A 22,152-nucleotide genomic window follows, 5' to 3' on the forward strand; every position below is an offset into this window, starting at 1 on the left:
TATATATATATATATATATATGTATATACGATGCGTATGGATCTGAAGAGAACATAGACGAAAGAAATAGAGAACATTAATTCTCAATTTATTTTCTCCTTTTGTTTCTTCCCTTCTTCTTCTTCTTCTTCTTCTTCTTCTTCTTCCCCTCTTCCTTTTCTTTTTTTTCTTTTTCATCGGTTTTTTTTCTTTTTTTTACTTTTTCTTCCTTTTTTTTTTCTTTTTTTTTTTTTTTTTTTCTTTTTTTTTTTTTTTTTTTACAGTCGTCATCATCTTCACGCACAAGATCCTTCCTTAATCGAGTATATATAATATAATAAATCTCGGGATAACTTGGCCGTGTGTTCTCTTTATTCTTCTCGTAAGATTAGGTCAAAGGTCGTCGTTATTCGGCGACTTTTTCTTAACACGACTACCAATGAAACGCCTCGAGAATAGACTTGTTGTTCTCCGGACATGGACTAACACTGCCACACCATTTGGTCTCCTTCAATGGCGGACAAGCTGCTCCACCTCGGCGCGACTTTATCGTCACTTTTCGTGTCCTCTGTGTTTCCCCTACTCCGCAACTACGACTGCAAGCACTCCATGGACCCCATTCGCTGACCTTGCAATCTCTCGGTGGACCTAAGGATTAAAAAATATAAGGGGACGTCGTAGCGTGGACGTGTGTCGTGATGATTAAAAGTAAAGTTTTCTTATTTTTTCTTTTTTTTTTTTTTTTTTTTTTTTTATAATGATCTAACTGATCGAACACGTTACATGTTTGATATTTATCATGATATTGATTCGCCAATGATCAAAGATAACGTTTGATTTAAATTAATGATTTACGAAATGTTTATGAAATTACGTGTCCCCCTCCCCCCACCCATCGATTCGCATTATGATATGGTCTGAACGATTTGGAGATTTATAATGCGTGTGTGTAGGGAAATGAGGGGAAAAATGGTAGAGGGGATAAAAAGATTGGATCACATTTATAATTGCCGGTGTAAAGTATACGAAATTGTTCGAATAATTTGATGATTGAGTGACCGAACTGGATTAATATTATTTTGCGTGTATCTAAATTAATCTTTAATTAGTTATACAAAGTTAAGAATAATTGGTTGGGGTGGGGGCGGGGGATGGGGAGGAAAAAAAAGGAAATATAAAAAATTAGAACAACTTACGCGTTCTTAAATGTTTGCCCTTAGCCATTAACCTATGATGTTTCATTCTAAGTTTATGCTGACGTTGTTGTGAGACATCCGTGGAATTGTTCATCCACGATTGACCGATTTTGGAAACACCTGTCGTGTTAGCCATTTTCCTTTGAATGTCCTTGAAAATTTCTGCCTTTTGTGCTTCCACCGAGTGCCTGTACATCTGATAATATGGCCAATTCGATTTTCCTTCGTTATGTTTATTCTTTTGATCAATCAATTTGTTCGTTCTCGGAGTTGGTGTTGCATTTAACCTTGGCCTTTGCAATGCGTACGATGATGCGATACTATCGATTATTGCAGCTTTTCCATCGCGCGGTATATCGGTTACTAATGATTGTCCATTACTTGTTGTGGTCCAGTATCTAAAAAAAAAGGGGGTTTCGATATTCGTTAATTATCTAATTATCTAGCCACAGAGTATATAAATAATAATAATAATAATGATAATAATAATAATAATAATATATAATAATAATAATAATAATAATAATAATAATAATAATAATAATAATAATAATAATAATAATAATAATAATAATAATAATAATATATATATAGATTATTGTCTTTATTATAATTATTATCCATTCATATTATAATTCGTATTATGTTTATTTTATTATTATTGTAATAATTTTTATCTATATATTATTATTACCCATATATATATACTTGCATATATAAAATCAAATTATTATTATAATAATAATAATTATTATTATTATTTATCCATATGTATAAACAATATTTATTTATATAATATTTATAAAAATTTATTTATAAATTTGTACAAACACACATATATATATATGTATATAAAATAATTATTAATCAATTTTTAAATATATTCGAAACTATGAAAGTTCGATGATAATGTGTTGAATAAAATTATAGAATGATATAGAAGGGGAAATAAGTATTTATATGGGTCACATTAAATTTTTCTCTATGGTATAATTTTCTAGAGATATTAAAAAATTGACAATTCAAGTCATTGAAGTTTATCTTGTTTAGGTATATACATAAATAAGACATCGAGATATTTTATTCTTAAGACGGCCATTCTACGTGAAATAATAAAATGAATGGTTAACTATGATAACGACTCGTTAACGACCAATTTTTTTTTTTCTTCGGAAGAAAGAGAGAAAGAGAAAGAGAGAGAGAGAGAGAGTGAGAGAGAGAAAGAAAGAATACTGATATCTTATTTTTCACTTTTGTATAGAAATTTTATACGAGCATGACGATAAGAAAGAAAATGGAAATCTAACGAGAAAATGATACGAGTGAATACAAAAGTTGAATTGAATAAGAATAGCCTCGGTTTTTTATACCTAGATTTCAATAAAAAGAAATAATTATTATTATAAATTAAATCGAGGAAATTATTATCGAAATACTTTTTAATCTTTTAAGATATGAAAAGATATGAAAAGATTTTCAATGGATAAACGTGGATGTGTGTATGTGTGTGTGTGTGTGTGTGTATGTTTGTATGCTTGTGTTCGTGCTTATGTATATGTGCGTTTATGAAATGTATATTTTGATTAAATTGTATTATTTTTTTTACAATAATTAATGAATTTGTAAAATCGAGTATATTGGGACAGCTTCTTCTTTTTTTTTTTTCTTTTTTTTTTTTTTTAATTGGATTTAAAAACGAACGATTTTTTTTTAATTATTTAATGACATTCAAAGAAATATGTATATGTATATATACATATATAATTTACTGCTCATTTATTTATTTATTAATTTTTTTTATCGAATGTAAAAAGTATTCGCTTTATCGCACATGTATTTTGCAAAATGATAACAATTAAATTGTCCTCAATTTTATGTACCCCCTTTAAATTGTCTTTTAAGACGAAAGATGATGAGAGAGAAGTATTTTCTCGTTTCTTTTTTCGTTCCTTCTTTTTTTTTTTTTTTTTTTCTTATTCTTTATCGGAAAAGAAAATTTAAATCTTTTGTCACGGGTTAACTCGTTCTAAAGCATGACCATATCTATCGAAGGGTACTTTATGGGAGGGGGGGGAGTGGGAGGAGGGGGTTTAACGTTTTGGCACGAATAACAATGTAAAAAAATAATTTTCATATATTTCCTAAGATCAAAGTCGGGAAAGCAAAAAATAAAGAAATGAAAAAAAAAAAAAAAAAAAAGAAAACAAAAAGAAAAAAAGAAACAATTGCTTATGAATTCGATTACAATCGATATAAAGTTGTAACTTTTGAGTGTCAATAACGAGTGCCATTTTAGGGGAAGAAATTTCAATAATATAAATACTGTACTATTTCGGTCAACAGTCACTGTATTATTCCGGTTAACAGTTTAAAAAAAATTCCAATTGGCTTACTAAGAATAATGTAACACCTTTTATCTCTCTGTTCTTGAGACATTTTATTGTATCTTAGTGGATCCTTATTCTACGATTCAGACGATTTCCATCTCTTTTTACTGCAAATCGAAACAGACCACCTAATCCTTATTTTATGGATAGACATATTTAAATGGCGAACGTTAAGAATCGAAAAGAGAGAAGAAGAAAATCGGATCACAATCGATTCGTTGAAAATTTTATATCATCTATGATTTTTCTTCGAGACTTTTTCTCTTATCTTTCATTGTTAGATTTGAATGGGTACAATGCGATCAAATTATTCGATTTAATGATGTTATCTATGGGTATATATATCGAGTATATATATCGAGTATATATTTTGTAATAAAAAGAAAAAAAAGAAAATGGAGAGAGAATAGAAAATAAAATTTTTTTAAAATTCGAATTAATAGATATTTGCTTTCTTTATTATTTGTTCGTAAGTATTAATAAATATTTGAATTAATAAATATTTAAATTATAAATATTTAAATAACGTCCTTGGATACGAATAGTGAGAAGATACATAAGAAATTATGTGATCAATTAAAAAAGAAGAAAAAAAAAAAGAAGAAAAAAAGAAAATATTCAAATTTACTTGTTTTTTTTTTTCATTTTTTCTCTTTTAAATAGATTCAATTAATTAACAATACAAATATATAATTTCTATGTCAAATATATATATATGTATATATATAAAATTAATAATAAATTGAAATAATTTACTAATAATAATGATTTCAAATAATGTAATAATTTCAATATTCAATTAATTAACATTCTATTATACTACGTCAATTATTTCTCAATTAAAATTTACTATAAACATCTAGTAGATGTAAAATAAATTATACTCGATTGACGATAGAAATTTAATTTCTATTACATACATATATATATATATATATATATATATATATATATATATATATATATTTAAATCAAAGTCGATTGATGATCAATAATACAAAAATAATTTGCATTTCATTAGCTATAAAACATTGATTAATTTGATGATAGAAAAATGATATAATTTTGCCTTAAATTAAATTCGTTCGATTAATAAACGAAATAATATTTATTTTTCCTATTAAACGTTAAAATGTAACATCACGATTAAATCAATAATACAGATTTTATCTCTTCCTGTTATCATCATCGCCGATAAAAGGATTATCATTAATTTCTTCAAAAACGTATGTACCTACATACATAATCCGTAATCAACTGAATGAAGAATGTGTAAAATTTTCATCGTACATTTACGTAAACAATAATCAATAATAATAATAATAATAATAATAATAATAATAATAATAATAATAATAATAATAATAATAATAATAATAACAATAATAAAAATAACAATAATAATAATCTATTATTCTGAACGTTCGGGAGATCATTTGTTATTATGTTTTCTTATCAAACAAATCGACGATTTACGTATAATGCGTGTACCTATACATGATACGGTGGGTGACCGATAGTCCATAAAAAAAAGGGTAAATGTTTGTATATTAGTAAAAAAGAAAAGAAAAATAAAAAAAAAAAGAGAGAGAGAGAGAGAGAGAGAGTGAATTGAGGCATAGAAAAAAACAAAGAAATATTTTTCAAATATAACCAAAGCGAAGGACAACGGTGCCGTGTGTTTGGTTCGTGGCCCAGCTTGTCGGTCAGTTGCAAACGATAAAAATACGTCGAGGATACATCTATCCACCGAGAAGGAGGATGGGAGGAGGAGGGAGGGAGGGAGGGAGGGAGGAGGGAGGGAGGGAGGGAGGAGGGAGCGGCGATGTAAAACACATTTAACTTTCAACAAATTGAAATACCGTCGACCAAGAGAGAGACAGAGAGAGAGAGAGAGAGAGAGAGAGAGAGACAACTTAGGCTTGTGTGGCCATTTTTTTTTATTGCTTCCCCTCCTCCCCTCTTTTTTCTTTTCTTTCTCTTTTTTTTCCGTCTCTCGCGAAACATACAAATTATACACGTAGAACACACAGACATACGCATACAAACGAATCGTCGGTCGAAATAATTAACGAGGATTCACGGTAGTAACTATTTTCTTTGTGGTTTGGCTTACTCTTTGTTTCTTTTTTTTTTTTTTTTTTTTGTGTACGTTTTATTTTTTTCTCACCTTCCCTCATCTCCCTCTTCTATCACCTTTACACTTCATAGAATATATATGTATATATATATGTGTGTGTGTGTGTGTGTGTGTGTGTGTACATATACATACGTTCGCGACACCAGCGAGTTATAAGCTTGGTGGACTAGCAACGATTTATATACAGGGGTTGGTTGTTGGTTCGTTCGAGGAAGGGTAAACACAACGATATGTCTTCGACTTTTTCTCTTTCTCTCTTTCCTTCTATTTTTTCCTTTTCTCTCTTTCTCTATCTCCCTATTTTCTTTTTCTTCTCTCTTTAAATCACATATTTCATTCTTTCAACCGAACGTAACATAGTATTTAGATAATTCGTTTACGTTTCGAAACTAAAAGAAGACATTGATCTTTTGTTTACGCGTTCGATATTTATCGTAAATAAATAATATCGCAAAGGATAAAGAACGCATAACGTAAAATATATTATGATGAACTATATTATGTACGTAAATATGCATTTACGTTTAATCATTTATTTTTCATAGTTTTATCCATTAAGTATAGTTTTATTTTATTCAATTGGATCGAGGCTTTTATTTTATTTTATTTTATTTTATATTATTTATTTATTTATTTATTTTTTATAGTTTTCCTTTTCCCTTAAATGTTTCAGCATGGATACGTGCGTTTACGTAATCATGCATTTTTATTAACACTGTCTCGTAAGAAACAAAGCAAAAGAAAAAAAAAAGAAACTATATTCAGTCCAAAAGGAAAGATCTATAATTATATCTGTGTCGTCGGGATGCTGAAGAGAGAGAAAAAAAAAAATAAACAAATATCTTCAAACGATTGACTTATTTGTCCTCTTGAAGATATTAATTTTAATCGTCAATCAAAATTAATTTCATTAATAAATTTGATAATTTTAAAAATGAAAGGAAAATGGAGGAAAAAAAAATTCCTTTTTTCGTTCGACTTCGTAAAAGGTTACGAAAAGATACATACTAAATAAAATATTTTTTTTTTAAATATTTTTAGTTTCTTCAACGAAGAAGTCCTATAGTAATATTGAGTGAGATTTTACGTCGAGTTTGAGTGCACTTTTATCGATGCACTGACGTGAAGTTGAAAATCCTGAATTCGAGAGAGAGAGAGAGAGAAAGAGAGAGAGAGAGAGAGAGAAACCTTTGAAAATTGAAGTTTCTCGAGGTGGTTAGTACTTACGTTGAAAAAAAAAAAAAAGAAAAAAGAAAAATTTGTCACTCGTATGAGAGAAAAAGTAACCCTTAGGCCCTTCACTTTCAGTACAACTATCGAATAGAGTGAGAAAAATAGAGAAAAGAGTGAGAAAATAAAGAACAGAGTGTGGTGCTTTCACACGATTTTTAGACTCTTCCTATATATATATATATATATATATATATATATATATAGATCGAAATTTTTCCAAAGGTTTATTTTTGAAAGGTTAAAAATAAAAATATATAAGATAGAAAAGAAAAGAGAGATTCGAACACTTCATACTAATTGATATTGGCAATGATCGTAAAATTTTATGTTAGACTGTTATATACCATGCATCTTTGCGAACCAGATAGGATAAGGGTCCACTTCGTGATCCTTATATTGCATCGCATGAGATAAGGATAGAATATAAGTGATCTGTTTTCTATCGACGTTCTCCCTTTTTATAAAAAGGTTAATAACCTAGACTCGATCGACTATGTATATCTACGATAATATCCATTTATTTCTTTATCTTCCTTTTCTTTTAGATTTTTTCTTTTTTTATATAAAGATCTTTAACAATAATAATAATAATAATAATAATAATAATAATATTTTCAAATTGTTAGTGTTCGCATGTTTAAGATTTTGTTGTGAAGTTTGAAAAACAATTAGTATATTATTCTAGCTGCATTATTTCTTTTATATAATAGTATTAATATAGTATATAGTATATACTTTTTTTTGTATTTTGATGTTTATTATTTTTTATTGTATTTGCATATATATATATATGTGTGTGTGTGTGTGTGTGTGTGTGTTTATTATATTTATATTTATATTATTTGAAAAAAAAAATAATACTATTATTTGTAAAAAAAAAAAGAATAAATAAATAAATAAATAGAACGGTTCCCTATACTTTAAAAATATTTTCAAAATACAATATTATTAAGTAATTAAAAATAATTATACTTTTGATTATATATATCCATTTACGTATGTATGTAGATTTACAAATTATTACAATTTTTTAATTATATTATCTGTATAAAATACAGTATTCTTTTCAAGATGTACAATTTAATATCATCGAGAGAAAATGCGAATTGGGACTTGGTTCACAATTATATTTCATAGGTATGACTTCGCATCGATCTTCGATATGATCGAGTACGAGCTTTATCGGTCCTGTCGTGGATAACGTGTCGGATATTACACTGATAAGGAGAGAGGTTTAATACACGGATATGGTGCACATATATATATATATATATATATATATATATGTATATGTATGATATGTGTATGTGTGTATTTATATGTAGTATTGCAGGGGGAGTTTATGCTTTATGGATCGCTCGAGGTTACTGTCCCTTGAGATTTTCTATGTGATTTCTTCGATTAACTTCTTCGTGTCGTTTTGATCGTAGAAATAACTGAATCGATAATATAGTTTTATTTTCTAATGAATCATTCAATGTATCATATAAAACGATATTAAATATATATATATATATATATATATATATATATATATATGTATGTATAAGTGTCAAATGTATAGATCGTTGTTTGTTCTATTTTAAATGCAAAATTTTCTCACTTTTCTTTGTTATTCATTTTCCTTTTGTCTTTTACAATTTTACATTGTATTACGAGTCACGAAATATTTTTGTAAGTGAAATGGCGTTAGAATTTTCTTTCAAATGCTTTTTATTATTCCAATATTTGAAATTATTATAAATTAAGCGACGTTAGAATTCGTAATAGAAAAAAAAAAATTATTATATATATATATGTATATATAAATAAATATACCTATGTACGATGATTTCATCGGAAATGAAATAATATGGTGTTAAATCTTTCAGCGAAAAGAAATTAATAAATAATTATTATTAAATAAAATGAATAATTTTTGTGTAATAGCAATTTGAAGATAAACTAAATATATATATATATATATATATATATTATATACGCGATATACATATATGTATAAGATTTTATCGAAGAAAGTATAATAATATCGTTATACACATATCGAAACATCGACTTGGATATATCGTACACGTTCGACTATTAAAGAAAAATATATATATATATATATATATACGCGTATACGTACACACACACATACACACACACACACACGTACGCACACACACACATACGTACAATATAAAAGAAGCACCACTTTATTTTTACAATGATGATAAGATTACGTTTTACGATAATCGATCGCGATTCTTACCAAGCATATTCTGCAACAATAGACGTGATAGATCCTATCCAATAAAAAAACAAGTATATTCTCCTTTGGTAATGTGAATTTCGATTGTTGTGAGGAACTGAAGGTACTTTTATCAAAAAAAAAAAAAAAAAAAAAAAAAAAGATAGAAAGAAAAAAAAAAAGAGGAAAAAAGAAATTAGGAAAAGAAAATTCCATTTTACGAAGAAACGTGAGGCATACGGAATAATTCGTTTCGTCAATACGAATACGAATAAATAATAAATAATAAATAATAAATAATAAATAAATCATCAAATCGTAACGATGACAATGAAACGCAAGAAGATCTTTGAGAAATGAAATAGTATTCTTATGATAAAAAATAAAATGAACAAAAATTTGAGAATTGAATTCGAAAGGTAGGAACGCATGCGCGTACATACACTAATGAGAGAGAGAGAGAGAGAGAGAGAGAGAGAAAGAGAGAGAGAGGGAGAGAAAGAGAGAGAGAGAGAGAGAGAAAGAGAGAGGGTGTTAGCGTAAAGAAAAGAGAGAAATTTTATCGCGTGACGTGAAAAGGCGTGGGTGAGGCGAAGAAAGTTCAATTGAATAAAGAGAGACAGAGACAAAAACAGAGAGAAAGATAGATAAATAGAGATAGATAGAGAGAGAGAGAGAAGATACTTTTTCGCATATGTATGCAAGAGAGTTGGTTCTTTATTCAAGATAGAAAGAGAAGAAGAAGAAGAAGAGAGTGAGAAAGAGAGAGACAGAAACAGAGAGAGAGAGAGAGAGAGAGAGATGAAAGGGGTTTTTGAGAAGGGGTTGAAGTCACTCTTTCCAAGCTGTTTAGTCGATGAAGTCCTATTTCAAAACCTCTTTGAGAGAGTCCATTGAAGCTGTCTCAGTGCACTTTACAGGAGTATCTTTGGAGCAACTGTCTCTGTTTCTTTCTTTCTTTCTTTCTTCCTCTCTCTCTCTCTATTTCTCTCTCTCTCTCTCTCTCTCTATTTCTCTCTTTTTCTCTCTTTCTTTCTCCCTTCTTGTCTTCTTCCGCTTGCATGACTGAAGGACCTTTGTTCTTGATAATATCGATAACTATGCGAGGGAAGAAAGTTCTATGAGGAGAATTTAACGATATCGTCTTTCGTTCTTTGATGTTTTACACGCGAGGGCCAAGGAAAGGACGAGAGTAATCATTTGAGTTAAGGAATATCGAGGAATAAGGAGGAAAAGAAAAAAAAGGCAAAAGTAAAGAAAAAAGAAAAAAAAAATAAAAAAAAGAAAAAAAAAACAAAAGAAAGAAAGAAAAAGGAAAGAAAAAGAAGTAACGCGTTCAATCTAATCATCATCGATCTACGGAATTCACGATTCGTCGATCTTCGAATTTGCAATCGTCGAAATTGATCGTCGTTTAAGAGTTCTTCTTTTTCTTCCTTTCTGTTTCTTTCTTTCTTTCTTTTTTCTTTTTTTTTTTTTTTTTTTCTCATAAACGGACATCTCAACGAAATCCTTCGCGAATGTTCCCTGGGTCGCGTTATAACTTTACTCGATCGGGTTAATTATCTTCTAGAGAAAGAAATGAGAATGTCGAAGAGAGAAAATGGGGCGGGCGGGGGTGGGAGGGCGGGGTAGGGGAGGGGGTGGGTTAAAAAAAAAGAAATTTCGCATCTCATTAGAAAAATGTTTTTCGTTACGTTTGAAACGAGAAAAAAGATACGGAAAAGTAAGGAAAGGAAAAAAGAAAGAAAAGAGAAATATAACGTTCCATGAACCGTGTCGATTTCGAGAGAAATCACGTTTCCACCTTCTACTCTATTCTTCTTTTCTTTTTTCTTCTTCCTCCTCTACTTCTTCTTTCTCAATCCTTTTTTATTCTTATTTTTCTTTCTCCTTCTTTTCGTTCCGCACGATTCTACCGAGTAAAAGTTTCGGACTGTTTTCGAACGACAACGACGACAACGACGACAACGACGACCAAACTACTAACCGTACTTTCGTAGTCACCCAAGAGAAAGAAAGAGAGAGAAAGAAAGAGAAAGAAAGAGAAAAAGAGAGAGAGAGAGAGAGAGAGAAAGAAAGAATGAGTTTGTGCAAGAAAACAGACGCACGAACCGCCATAGAGACGCCCGACATTTTCTCTCAAAATCCTTCCTTTTATCCGTGATTCTCAAAGAGTGTTATATGCACCGTTGCAGTTCTCTTCTAAAGAGTTCTCATCGAGATAAATCGAGATAAAATAAGAGAAATAGAAATAGAAATTGACGAAAAGAGAGAGAGAGAGAGAGAGAGAGAGAGAGAGAGAGAGAGAGATGGGGAAACTAGGTAAAAGATAGATAAAGATAGAGAAGTATGGAAAGAAAGAAAGACAGAGAAATATAACGATAAAGACTGAGAAAAAAAGAGATATAGAGAGAGAGAGAGAGAGAGAGAGAGAGAGAGAGAGAGAGAAAAGAAAAAGAGAGAGAGAGAGAGAGAGAGTGAGAGAGAGAGAAAATGATAAAATATTTTAAGATATTAAAAAAAAAAGAAAAAATAAAAAGAGAGATTCATTGATGAAAAAAAATCGACGACGATTATTCAAGATCTTACTCTTTAGTTATTTATTGCTCATAAAAAAAAAAAATAAGACTAGAACAAATGAGTTTGAGAAGGAAAGGAAGAGAGAGAGAGAGAGAGAGAGAGAGAGAAGGGGGAGGGGATAGAAGGATAGAGGGGTCGAGGAAGATGGTCTCTACCTGTATCTCTGAGTGTCCATTTCCCTTCGTTCCTCCGCTATGGCCTCGTTTAGGTCTCTGTTCGGATCGATTCCTCTTGGGGTCGGATTGCTTGATAGTAGATTGTCATTGCTTACGAACTCGACCTCGACGTCGTCCTCGTGATAGGTCTCCGTCAGAGTGTATTCCCGCAACTGCAACACACGTTTAATGGGCTATGATCGTAACTGTTCCCTTAGGATTGAATGCTGTACCTATCTTATACAGTTATCTCGTAAAATTCGCCGAACAACCGACTACGACGACGATTTTCAGTATTTTTCCTATTCTTGGAATACGGAAAAAAAGAAAAGAAAGAAAAAAAAAAACGAAAAGAAAAAAGAAAGGAAAAAAAGAAAAAGAAAGAGAAAAGAAGAACGATTTATTTGTATGATGATTGAAATTTTTTTCTTTTATTTTTCCTTTTTTTTCTTCTTCTTCTTCTTCTTCTTCTTCTTCTTCTTCTTCTTCTTCTTGGATATGATATGAGTATATTCATGAAAAAAAAAAAAAAAAAAAAAAAAATGGATAGACGTGTCTAATTTGCTTTTGGAAATAATTATTAAAGGATTAGAAAGATTAGAATAGAAAATTTCATACTTGTATTGATACGAAAGAAATTTTATTAATTATGTATATTAGCGTTTATCGTTTCTTTGGATAAACGGACTAATGAAAAGAAATTATGAATCAATGATTAAGTAAAAAAAAAAAAAAAAAAAAAAAAAAAAATAGAAAAAAGAAAGAAAAAAAGAAAAAGAAAAAAGAGGAAAGGAAAAGAAATATTTTTCTTATCGCGTTATTATGAAATAGATTTGATTTTTCATAAATATTCTTTAAATATATTTATTCTTTAGATATATTATTATTACTATTTAGAATTAAATAAATATTACATATTTGCAAGTTCGATAATTATTAATATATTTAAAAATTGTGAAATTTTTTAATTACCTTATGAAATAAATTTTGTTAGAAATTGTACAGTACAATTTTAATTGTTAAAATTATTATACATTTATTATATTATAAACGAAAGCTAATAAAAAAAAAAAAAAAAGAAAAACAGAAGAAAAAAAAAACATTATAAACCTACAAATGACAAATTTAATTATTAACTATTATTATCGTTGTTAGAATTTTTTTTTATTATAAATACACATACGCACACATTGTACACACATTGTAGATGTACACAAAGTGTCAACGTAAAGAAAAAAAAAAAAAAAAAAAAAAACAGAAAAAAAGGAAAAAAAGTGGACCAAAAAAGAAAGAAAAAGACAAAAAAAATAAAAGAAAAACAAAAAATACTGATGAACCTTAAAATGCAAAAAGTCACAATTCGACGACATCGAAATATCTTTTTATTTTTAAAAGAAAACTTTTTCTCCTATCACGTCTTTTTTGTTTCTATTGAAACGCTCGACAAAATAACGTTTCTCATTTTGCAAAAGATAAAAAGATCCTAACGATTAAAAATGATGGAGAATATAATACAACAACTATATTATTAAATATAATATTTCTATTGCATTTTCAAAAGTTTCGTTTTCGTCTTTCTGTCGAAAGAAACGTGTAAGACAGAAAATGATATCAATTCGGTATACGAGTTACCACCTTTCAGATCCTTTCACCTCTCTTTTCTCCCTTCCTCCTTATCCCCCATCAACACCATCTTATTTTCCACCCTTCCGTCAAGCTTTTCCTCTTTTCTCTCTCTCTCTCTCTCTCTCTCTCTCTCTCTTTCTCCCTGTCTCTTTCTATTCTAGATCTGAGAGACGACGGAGGGAGAAAAGCTGAGTAAAAAGTTCAACAAAGTTTGAACGGTTATCGAAGCGTAAACTTAGCGCGGTCTTTCTCCTTTGTATCATGGTCGTTAAGACTCTAGAGAGGAACAATAGAAGAGGTCCGAGTAGTTGGCACACAAGGCCGTTACTATATTTAAATAATCTCTTTGGCTCGATCTTATCAGTAAAAGTACTTTTCTTTTTCTCCTTCTTTTTCTCTTTTTTTCTTTTTCCTTTTTTTCCTCTTTTTCTTTTTTTTTTTTTTTTTTTTTTTAGACCTATCATCATTTTCAAATTGAAAAGTTGCGAAGTTGAAGTGTGCGATTATTTTATCATCCTTTTTTCTTTTTTTTTTTCAAATAATTCATATATATATATATATATATATATATATGTGTATATAATTTTATTTATTTTTCTTTTACTTTATATAATATAAATATAATGTATGATATGCGTGTGTATATATATATAATAAAAAAAAGTAATAAAAAAAATTATATATATATATATATATATATCACTGAATTTTTACATTAATTATTATATAATATATTTATATTTCCTAATATCTATTATTTTTAATAATCACACGTTGTATTTTAATGCACATATTCGATGATAAAAAAAAATAATGGATGAAATTTTTAATTTATCTTTTGAGTTTCTATAATAATTAATATATACACACATATATGCAGATATTAGAATTAATTAGAAATAACCGATCGAGTTGCATTGAATAATTTATTTCGAGCTTCTGCTTTAAAAAAAAAAAAAAAAAGAAAAAAAGAAAAACAAAAAAAAAAAGAAAAAAAAACGTAAGAAAAGAAAATTAAGAGAACACAACAAAAAATGAAACGTAGTAGCAGTTACAAAAACAGTGATTGCACGGGGTGAGAAAGTAATGACGAATAAAGAACACTAAAAAAAAAAAAAAAGAAAGAAAATATTGAAATGAAAAAATTGAAAATAGAAAGAAAATAAATAAAAGAGAAAATAAAACCAAATAATGGATGTACATATGTATGTATATATGTATCTATGTATGTATGTATGTATGTATGTAGTCGTGTATTACGTATCCAAAGGCAGAGTGAGCGTATTAACTTTGATGGAGTATAACTCTGGACCGCAAAAAACGAGAGTGGAAAAGTAATGGGGGAGGGGGTGGTGGTATGGTAGGAGGACGGGTATGGTAGTAGGGAACATGGTGGGGAGGTAAAGAGGAGGGAAGAGGTGGAATGGAATAGAGGTGTAGTGGGGGTGCAGGGAGAGAGTTGCAATCGAATTTGAAGGTCTAGTACCGACAACGACCCTCCAATTACGATACTCTCGACCCTCCTTGTTTGAAGCCACGAGAGCAGCCTATAGCAGTCGATTTACCTCCACGGTCCTGCTCGATTTAACAATTTTATCAATCGACGATACCCGTACACCGGTTGGCACTAATTGCCAGAACGGGCATGCAATCATCATCATCATAGTTGAACGTTGTCACGCAGGTTACATTAGAGGGAAATAAGAAAATTAAAAAAAAAAAAAAAAAACAAAAAAAAAAAAAAAAAGTAAAAAGTTAAAAAAAAAAGAAAAGTATGGAGAAGGGAGGGTGGTGGGGTACTGTAAAAACAAAAACAAAACAAAAAAAGAAGTAAAGGAGAGAAAAAAAATATAGTAAATTTCTTTTTTTTTCATCGTATACACGCTAATGGAATTAAATCACTTTTATTGCTGTGAATGATAATGAAATTCTATGGAATTTTTACGTTTTTTATTTTCTTTTCTTTTTTTTTTTTTTCTTTTTCTTTTTCTCCTACGCTTTTTAATCGATCAAACGTGAAAAAATAAATCGAAGGAACAAATCGAACGCTTTGATTCAAACGATTGATCCTCTTACTCCTCGATTATGATCGATAATTGTTTTGTTAGTTGGAAACTATGAAACGGGCGTTGAATGAAAATAAAAAACTAAACAAAAACGCCCGTTTCATAATTTCCAACCTAATATATTTTTTGAATATATATATATATATATTCTATATTCAAAAAATTTATAGATAATATTTTTTTATTATTTTTTTATAAGTTTTAATACAACATCTATTTTGTTGCATTTATAAAAAAAAAATATTATAACGCGGCCCTATGATAATTAATGTATTATGAGTAGTCGCGATTAATACAAGGAAGTATTGACGAATTTTATGGAGTAATTTTTTGCATAAAGTATAAGTATTATATGAGATTAAAAAAAAAAAAAAATCCGATCATTGAGTTTTATTTCTGTTAGAAAAGAAAATAAAAAAAAAAAAATAAAAAAAAAAAAAAAAAAAAAGAAAGAAAAAAAAAAGAAAAAAAAAGAAAAGTAGAAAACGATGGATCGATTCGTAGAAAATAATTAATCGTTATAAGTGAGATGAAACAAAATTTTGTCTCTTATCGATTTATACTTCAAATATACTCGATAAACTTGGACGAATTTAAAATGTAATTAAATTTTTCATTGATAATAGAGAATTCTTTTTCTTTTTTCCCTTTCGTCTATATTACATACAATCAGATGATCCTCAGTAAGATTATTGCTACAATCAATAAGGAGAAGAAGAGAAGGAAGGTGGTACGAATAATAATAATAATAATAAAAAAAAAAAAAAAAAGAAAAAAAAATAAATAAATAAAAATAAAGTAACAGAAAAAAAAGCAAAAAAGAAAGAAAGAAGAAAAAGAAAAAAAGAAAAAGGAGAAGTCGATAATTTGTAATTTGACGATCGCCAACCTTAATCGTGATACTTACAATAAGCCGAAACATATTATAGGACGATACTACAATAAGAGACTCGGCTAATCTATCGGAGAAGCGTAATTGGAAACTGCCATCGCACGTAGTTCGATTAATTAGACGTTAATTAGCACTCGGCCCAATTTCAAAGCTAACGATAGTTCCCAAAGAAAATCGTTATTAGCCGATTCTTCGTCTCTCTCTCCCTATCTCTCTCTCTCTCTCTCTCTCTCTCTCTCTCTTTCTCTCTCTCTTTTTCGTCGTCACTGTCGTCGTCATGTTTCATTTGAAGAATCAAAGAAGAAAAAAAGAAAAATAAAAAAAAAAAACGAGTTTTGTCCACTTTGACTTCTATTATCGCGACTTGTCCAACTACGTGTTCGATGTAATTCAATTAAAGCCTACGACTTAACGACCATCATTTTTTTTTTTTTTCTTCACACTAATTCACGTAATTTTCTCACATTTAGTAGATAGATACTTTTATTACATATATATATATATATATATATATATATATATATGTGTGTGTGTGTGTGTGTGTATATTTTTTTTTACAACGTATCATCGCTTTATCGAATTTTTATATTTAATGAAATTCTTTATCTTTTTTTCTTTATTTTCTTTATCTTTTTATCATTTATCATCTTTCATTTTTCTTTTTTTCTTTTTTTTTCTGTCTTTTTTTTCCTTTCTTTCTTTCTTTCTTTCTTTCTAACGTTTCTTCGTAGGCATTAATTCTTTTTGTTTCTTTTTTTCTCTTTCGAAAAGCATCGTACACATCTTTTTTTTTTTCTTTTTCTATTTTTCTCTTTTTCAAATTATTTCATTCGTTCGAACGGAAAAAATATTAATCTTTCTCCTTGATTATTATGTACCTACGCGAGATAGAATAATAATTGTTCTTTCTATTTTCTTTCCTTTTTTTTTTTATTTTCTTTTTTTTTTTTATTTTTAAACACTCCAAAATACCAAAATACCGTTCGAATATCAAAAGTTTTCTAAGCCGGGTTTAAAAATCAATCATTTCTTTTTCAAGACTTTCTAAAAGTTTTGCGGTTAGGCTTTTTTACGTTTTACGATTCGTGGGGAAAAAAAAAAAAAAAAAGAAAGAAAGAAAGAAAAGAAAGAAAAAAAGAGAAAGAAAATTAACCTTAAAAAGTCTCGAAAAGGAGTAATTGAATATTAAAATCAAGTTGGAAACTTTTGTTGGCCCTTCCCCCTCCACCCCGTCCAACCTCCCTCTCACCCTTCACCTCTCAACAACAACAATATAGGAACTTTCGTTATATCCCTTTAAACTACATTGTTATAATGGTGTTCGACGTTTTGTCCTTTGTTAAAAAAGAAAAAAAAAAAAAAAAAAAAGAAAAGTAACAAATATATTTTCCCTTCTTTTTTTTTTTTCCCTTGAACTTGCTTTTTTATTTCTGTCTCCTCTTAATTAAATATAATTCCATTCTCGAATCATATTTGAATTTTATACGCACGTATATACGTACGTATTTAATTTTCATTTATCAAACTTATTTCTTTGGCAACGTTCATACATTTTTTCCTTTTGCTTTTAATGTCACGATAGAAAATGTATTAATAGTATTTCCATGAGATAAATGATAAAAAAGAATTTGTCTTGTGGTTGATCGGGCAAAAAATAAGTTCGATCATGATTAATAAAAGATATTCCAATATTCTATAAAATCATAGAAATAGATTATTTTTCGTCGAAATTTTCTTTTCTCTCTTTAACAAAACATACGCGAGATAACAATAGATATTTTTTTTTATATCTTATTATTATCTTATAAAAGGTTGTATTTTTTTTTCTTCTTTTTTTTTTTCTTTTTTTTTTTCTTTTTTTTTTTTTTTTTCATTAAAATATCAAGACCTTCCGTGTCATATTTATTGTGGTAGTTACGTTTAGAAAAATTTTTCTTTGGCGACGATGAAATATAAAGTTGCGCGATTGTAATTCTAAAGAAACAAGGAGAAAAAAGAAAAAGACAATAAAAATTCGAAGACATTTTTAATAAAGTGTACGAAATTTATTTCCGAGAAAATGAAATGAAGTTATAAATGTAAAAAAGAAGAAAAAAAAAAAAAAAAAAAAAAAGAAACAAGCAAAAAAAGACGGAAAGAAAAGGAAAAGAAATTTTTTCCTTTCCCCTATTATTTTTCCAACACTTCAAAGATAATAAATATAATTTTTCATCCATGATGATTTATGCGAATTTTCATATACCTTGAAAAATTAATAAATTTGTATTAACGCATTTGTAAAGAACACGATATATTACTGGGTTAATTATCTTTCCAAATGATATAATATGTTCTTTTAATTTGAAGAAGTATAAAAACAAAAAAAAAAAAAAAAATGATCGATCCAAATTAATCAATATTATTACTTTTCCTATATTGATCTAAATCATTTATATCGATCGATATAATTAATTTTATATTAGATATTTCTCTCTGATCAGTTTCGTTAAAAGTGATATTTCGCGAGGTACGATGTTTCTAACATAAAAACAAACAGACAAACAAAAAAAAAAAAAAAAAGAAACAAAAACTACCATCACAAACATTATTTAATAATTATTAAAACTTTTTACAATTTTTATATCGTTAGAATGAACGATTTGATGAATAAATTTTTGATTTATTCTAATTAATTTTACGGATAAATAATTTTATGATTCAATTCGCGTGTTCTTTGTCGATCGAAGAAGTGAAGAGTTTAATAAAAAAAAAAAAAAAAAAAAAAAAAAGAAAAAAGAAAAAGAAAAAAAAAACAAAAAGAAAAAAGAATGCAGAAACAAACAGAACAAGAAAAAAGAAAAAAAGATTTTTAAAAATTTCTAAACTGAAAACTCTCTTTTAAGAGTATGATAGTGGAAAAAAGAGAGAGAAAGAGAGCGTGAGAGAGAAAGAGAGAGAGAAAGAGAGAGGATCAGAGGAATAGAGAGGGAATGGTAACTCCTTTCGGAGGAACGATATTACCCATCTGAGATCGTGAGACATGACCACCTATCTACGTGACCGTAGAAATTACTTTGGGTTTGCCTTGTATATATGTTATAATATAACCACCGTGCATTTTCGTTGCACTGATATCAAACTCCGAATACGTGTTACTCACTTCTTACTTTTATACAGGGTGTTACAAGTTTCTTTTTTCTTTTTCTCTCTCTCTATCTCTCTTCTTTCTCTTTCTCTTTCTCTTTTGTCTTTGCGCATCAATCGCCTCTTTTATCGTTTCGTTCAATATATCCATTGTAACTTCACGATGAAGAAGCATTTTTTGCGATTACGTTCGTGTAATCTTTCTTTTTTTTTTCATTTCATTTTATTTTATTAGATTCTTTTATTATCTATTAGATTTTTAAGTAATTAATTGCTTCATTAGAATTTCTTTTATTTTTTATTAGATTGTTTTATGACACCCTGTATACAGTGCAATGTATGTACATACGTACGTGTATATATATATATATATATTATATAAATACGTGTGCGGACGAAATGTAAGTACGTACATTTCATACGTATTTTTTTTTTCTTCATTTTGAAAAAAAATTTATCTTTACTCGACAATTTTCTCGGCCATTATTTTTTTCTCGCATGTTTTTCTCATAATTTTTTTTCTCTTTTTTCTTTTTTTTTTTTTTCTTTTTTTTTTTTTTAAATATTTTCTTAGAGCACGAAGGGAAAAGGAAGGGGTAACGTAATTTATCTAATTATCATTCGTCCTATATGTATCGTGTTAATTAATAAATAATAATTGGAATTTTCTATGTTTGATATTTTAATTAAACAATGTAATAATAAAAAATGTAAATATATAATATCGTATGAATGAAATAAAATAAATAAAAATTCTAATGAAAATTAATTACTATCGTCATTATTACTATTGTTGTTGTCTTTTTATTTATTTAGATATACGAAATAATTACATATAAATAATTACATATTGATAGATCTTTGATAGTAACAAAGATAGTAACAAAGAGAGAGAGTGAGCCTATGTATTTCGAATTTTTTTCCAAATGTTTCATTAAAATAATTGACGTGTTACATTAAAAAAAAAAAAGAAAAAAAAAAAAGAAAAATTTTTTTAAAGAGAATATGCTGGGAGTTGAAAAAAAAAAAGAATTATTATATGAGTTCTAAAAAATGTATGAGAAGTAATAAAAATTAATGAAATAATTTATATATATATATATATATATATATATATATATAGTGTGCGCACACATACGTACTGTCAATCTAACATCCCTGATTAATTTCTAAGCTAATGAATGTTCCCATCCAATGATTTACATTATAACGAAGAAATTTAACAAATTTTACTTTTCTATTGAAATTCGAAACAATGTCAATTTAACAAAGGAACAAGTTGAAATACTCGAGGAACTACGATGAAATGATATTCCGATTACATAGGAACATTACATACGTATCTATGTACGTACGTACATAGAACAAAAGATTCGTACATTAATTGAGATACGATGAATAACCGAGTGCGCATGCGCATCGTACTATGACGATTACATAATTGATAAATCGTCGCCTGGTTGCACGTAGTATTCCTGGAATTCGCGCTGGATTTTCATTTGGTTCCATTAATCAAAGTTAACCCTTTTGTATCATCGAGTGTTTCCCCAACGAAAAGAATTATTAAGATACGAAATATTCTTCCCTTTTTCGCCCTTTACCCTTCCTCCCTTTTCCCTTGAAAGTCTTTAATAATATTTAAAAAGAAAAAAGAAAAAATTATAAAAAAAGAATTAATGAAAAAAATTGCAAAAGAGATAATCTTTTATTTCTTTTTTTTTTCTGTTTATTTCTGTTTTTTTTTTTTCTTTTCTTTTCTTTAATCGTCACGAAAGTTAACTTTTTTTTCGGAACGTCGATCTTTTATTTTCTGAAAGGGATAAAAAAAAAAATTATATGCAAAATGAAAAATTTATGCAAAAGAAAAAATTATTATCTTCCTTTCTATTTTATTTTAATTATTGTCACGAAGAGAATCATTGAGTCTCTAAATATATATATTTTTGTTATAGTCTTTAATAAAAAAAAAAAAAAAAAAATAAAAAAATAAAAAAAAAAGAAACACGAAAAGAAAAAAATATAAAAAGATTATATATATATATATATTTTTTTTTTTTCTTATATTTTAATCATTTCATTGTTACAAATATGAGAGATAAATAAATATTGTTTCTCATAAAGAAAATCAAAAAACTCTTATTCTTTTCATTCAATCGTTGCGTTTTATTCTATTCTGTTCTGTTGCGTTACGTTGCGTTGGATTGTCTGTCTTTAGACAGAAAACACTCGTGCATAAATAATACAAGTTCATAAATATGTGCATATACACCGTGATCGGGGTTTTGCATAATTCATGAAAATTGAGCGCCCGGAAATGCTAATGTTCGCTCCAACATCGGTTATTAGTAGTAATGCAGGTAGGTAGATGAAGAAGAAGTAGGGGAAGGAAGAGAAGGAGAGGGTTGGTTGTATCATATTCGCTTAATTTTGATACTATTCAGTTGGTCCAACGTATTAATTATTGATTGTGTATTTGAAAGGAAAAGAAAAAAAAAAAGAAAAAAATAAAAAAAAAAAAAGAAGGAAAAAGAAAAGAAAT

General features: G+C 28.1%; 1 protein-coding gene across 8 annotated transcripts in view; it reads right to left on the reverse strand.

The window, feature by feature from the left end:
• Positions 1-262: 262 nt before the first annotated feature.
• LOC118447777 (spondin-1) overlaps positions 263-22,152 on the reverse strand; it is a 289,832-nt gene continuing 267,942 nt past the window's right edge. For all 8 annotated transcript variants that reach the window (XM_085655982.1, XM_085655979.1, XM_085655981.1 and 5 more), the window contains 3 exons: positions 11,907-12,079; positions 1,176-1,573; positions 263-627 (listed from right to left, as the gene is read on the reverse strand). In XM_085655982.1, coding sequence (XP_085512108.1) covers positions 413-627; positions 1,176-1,573; positions 11,907-12,079 — 786 coding nt within the window. In that variant the 3' untranslated portion in view covers positions 263-412. The remainder of the gene's footprint in view (positions 628-1,175; positions 1,574-11,906; positions 12,080-22,152) is intronic.

Source organism: Vespa mandarinia, chromosome 3, assembly GCF_050613455.1.
Source record: "Vespa mandarinia isolate Hongniang chromosome 3, ASM5061345v1, whole genome shotgun sequence".
Classification (NCBI taxonomy): Eukaryota; Metazoa; Arthropoda; class Insecta; order Hymenoptera; family Vespidae; genus Vespa; species Vespa mandarinia.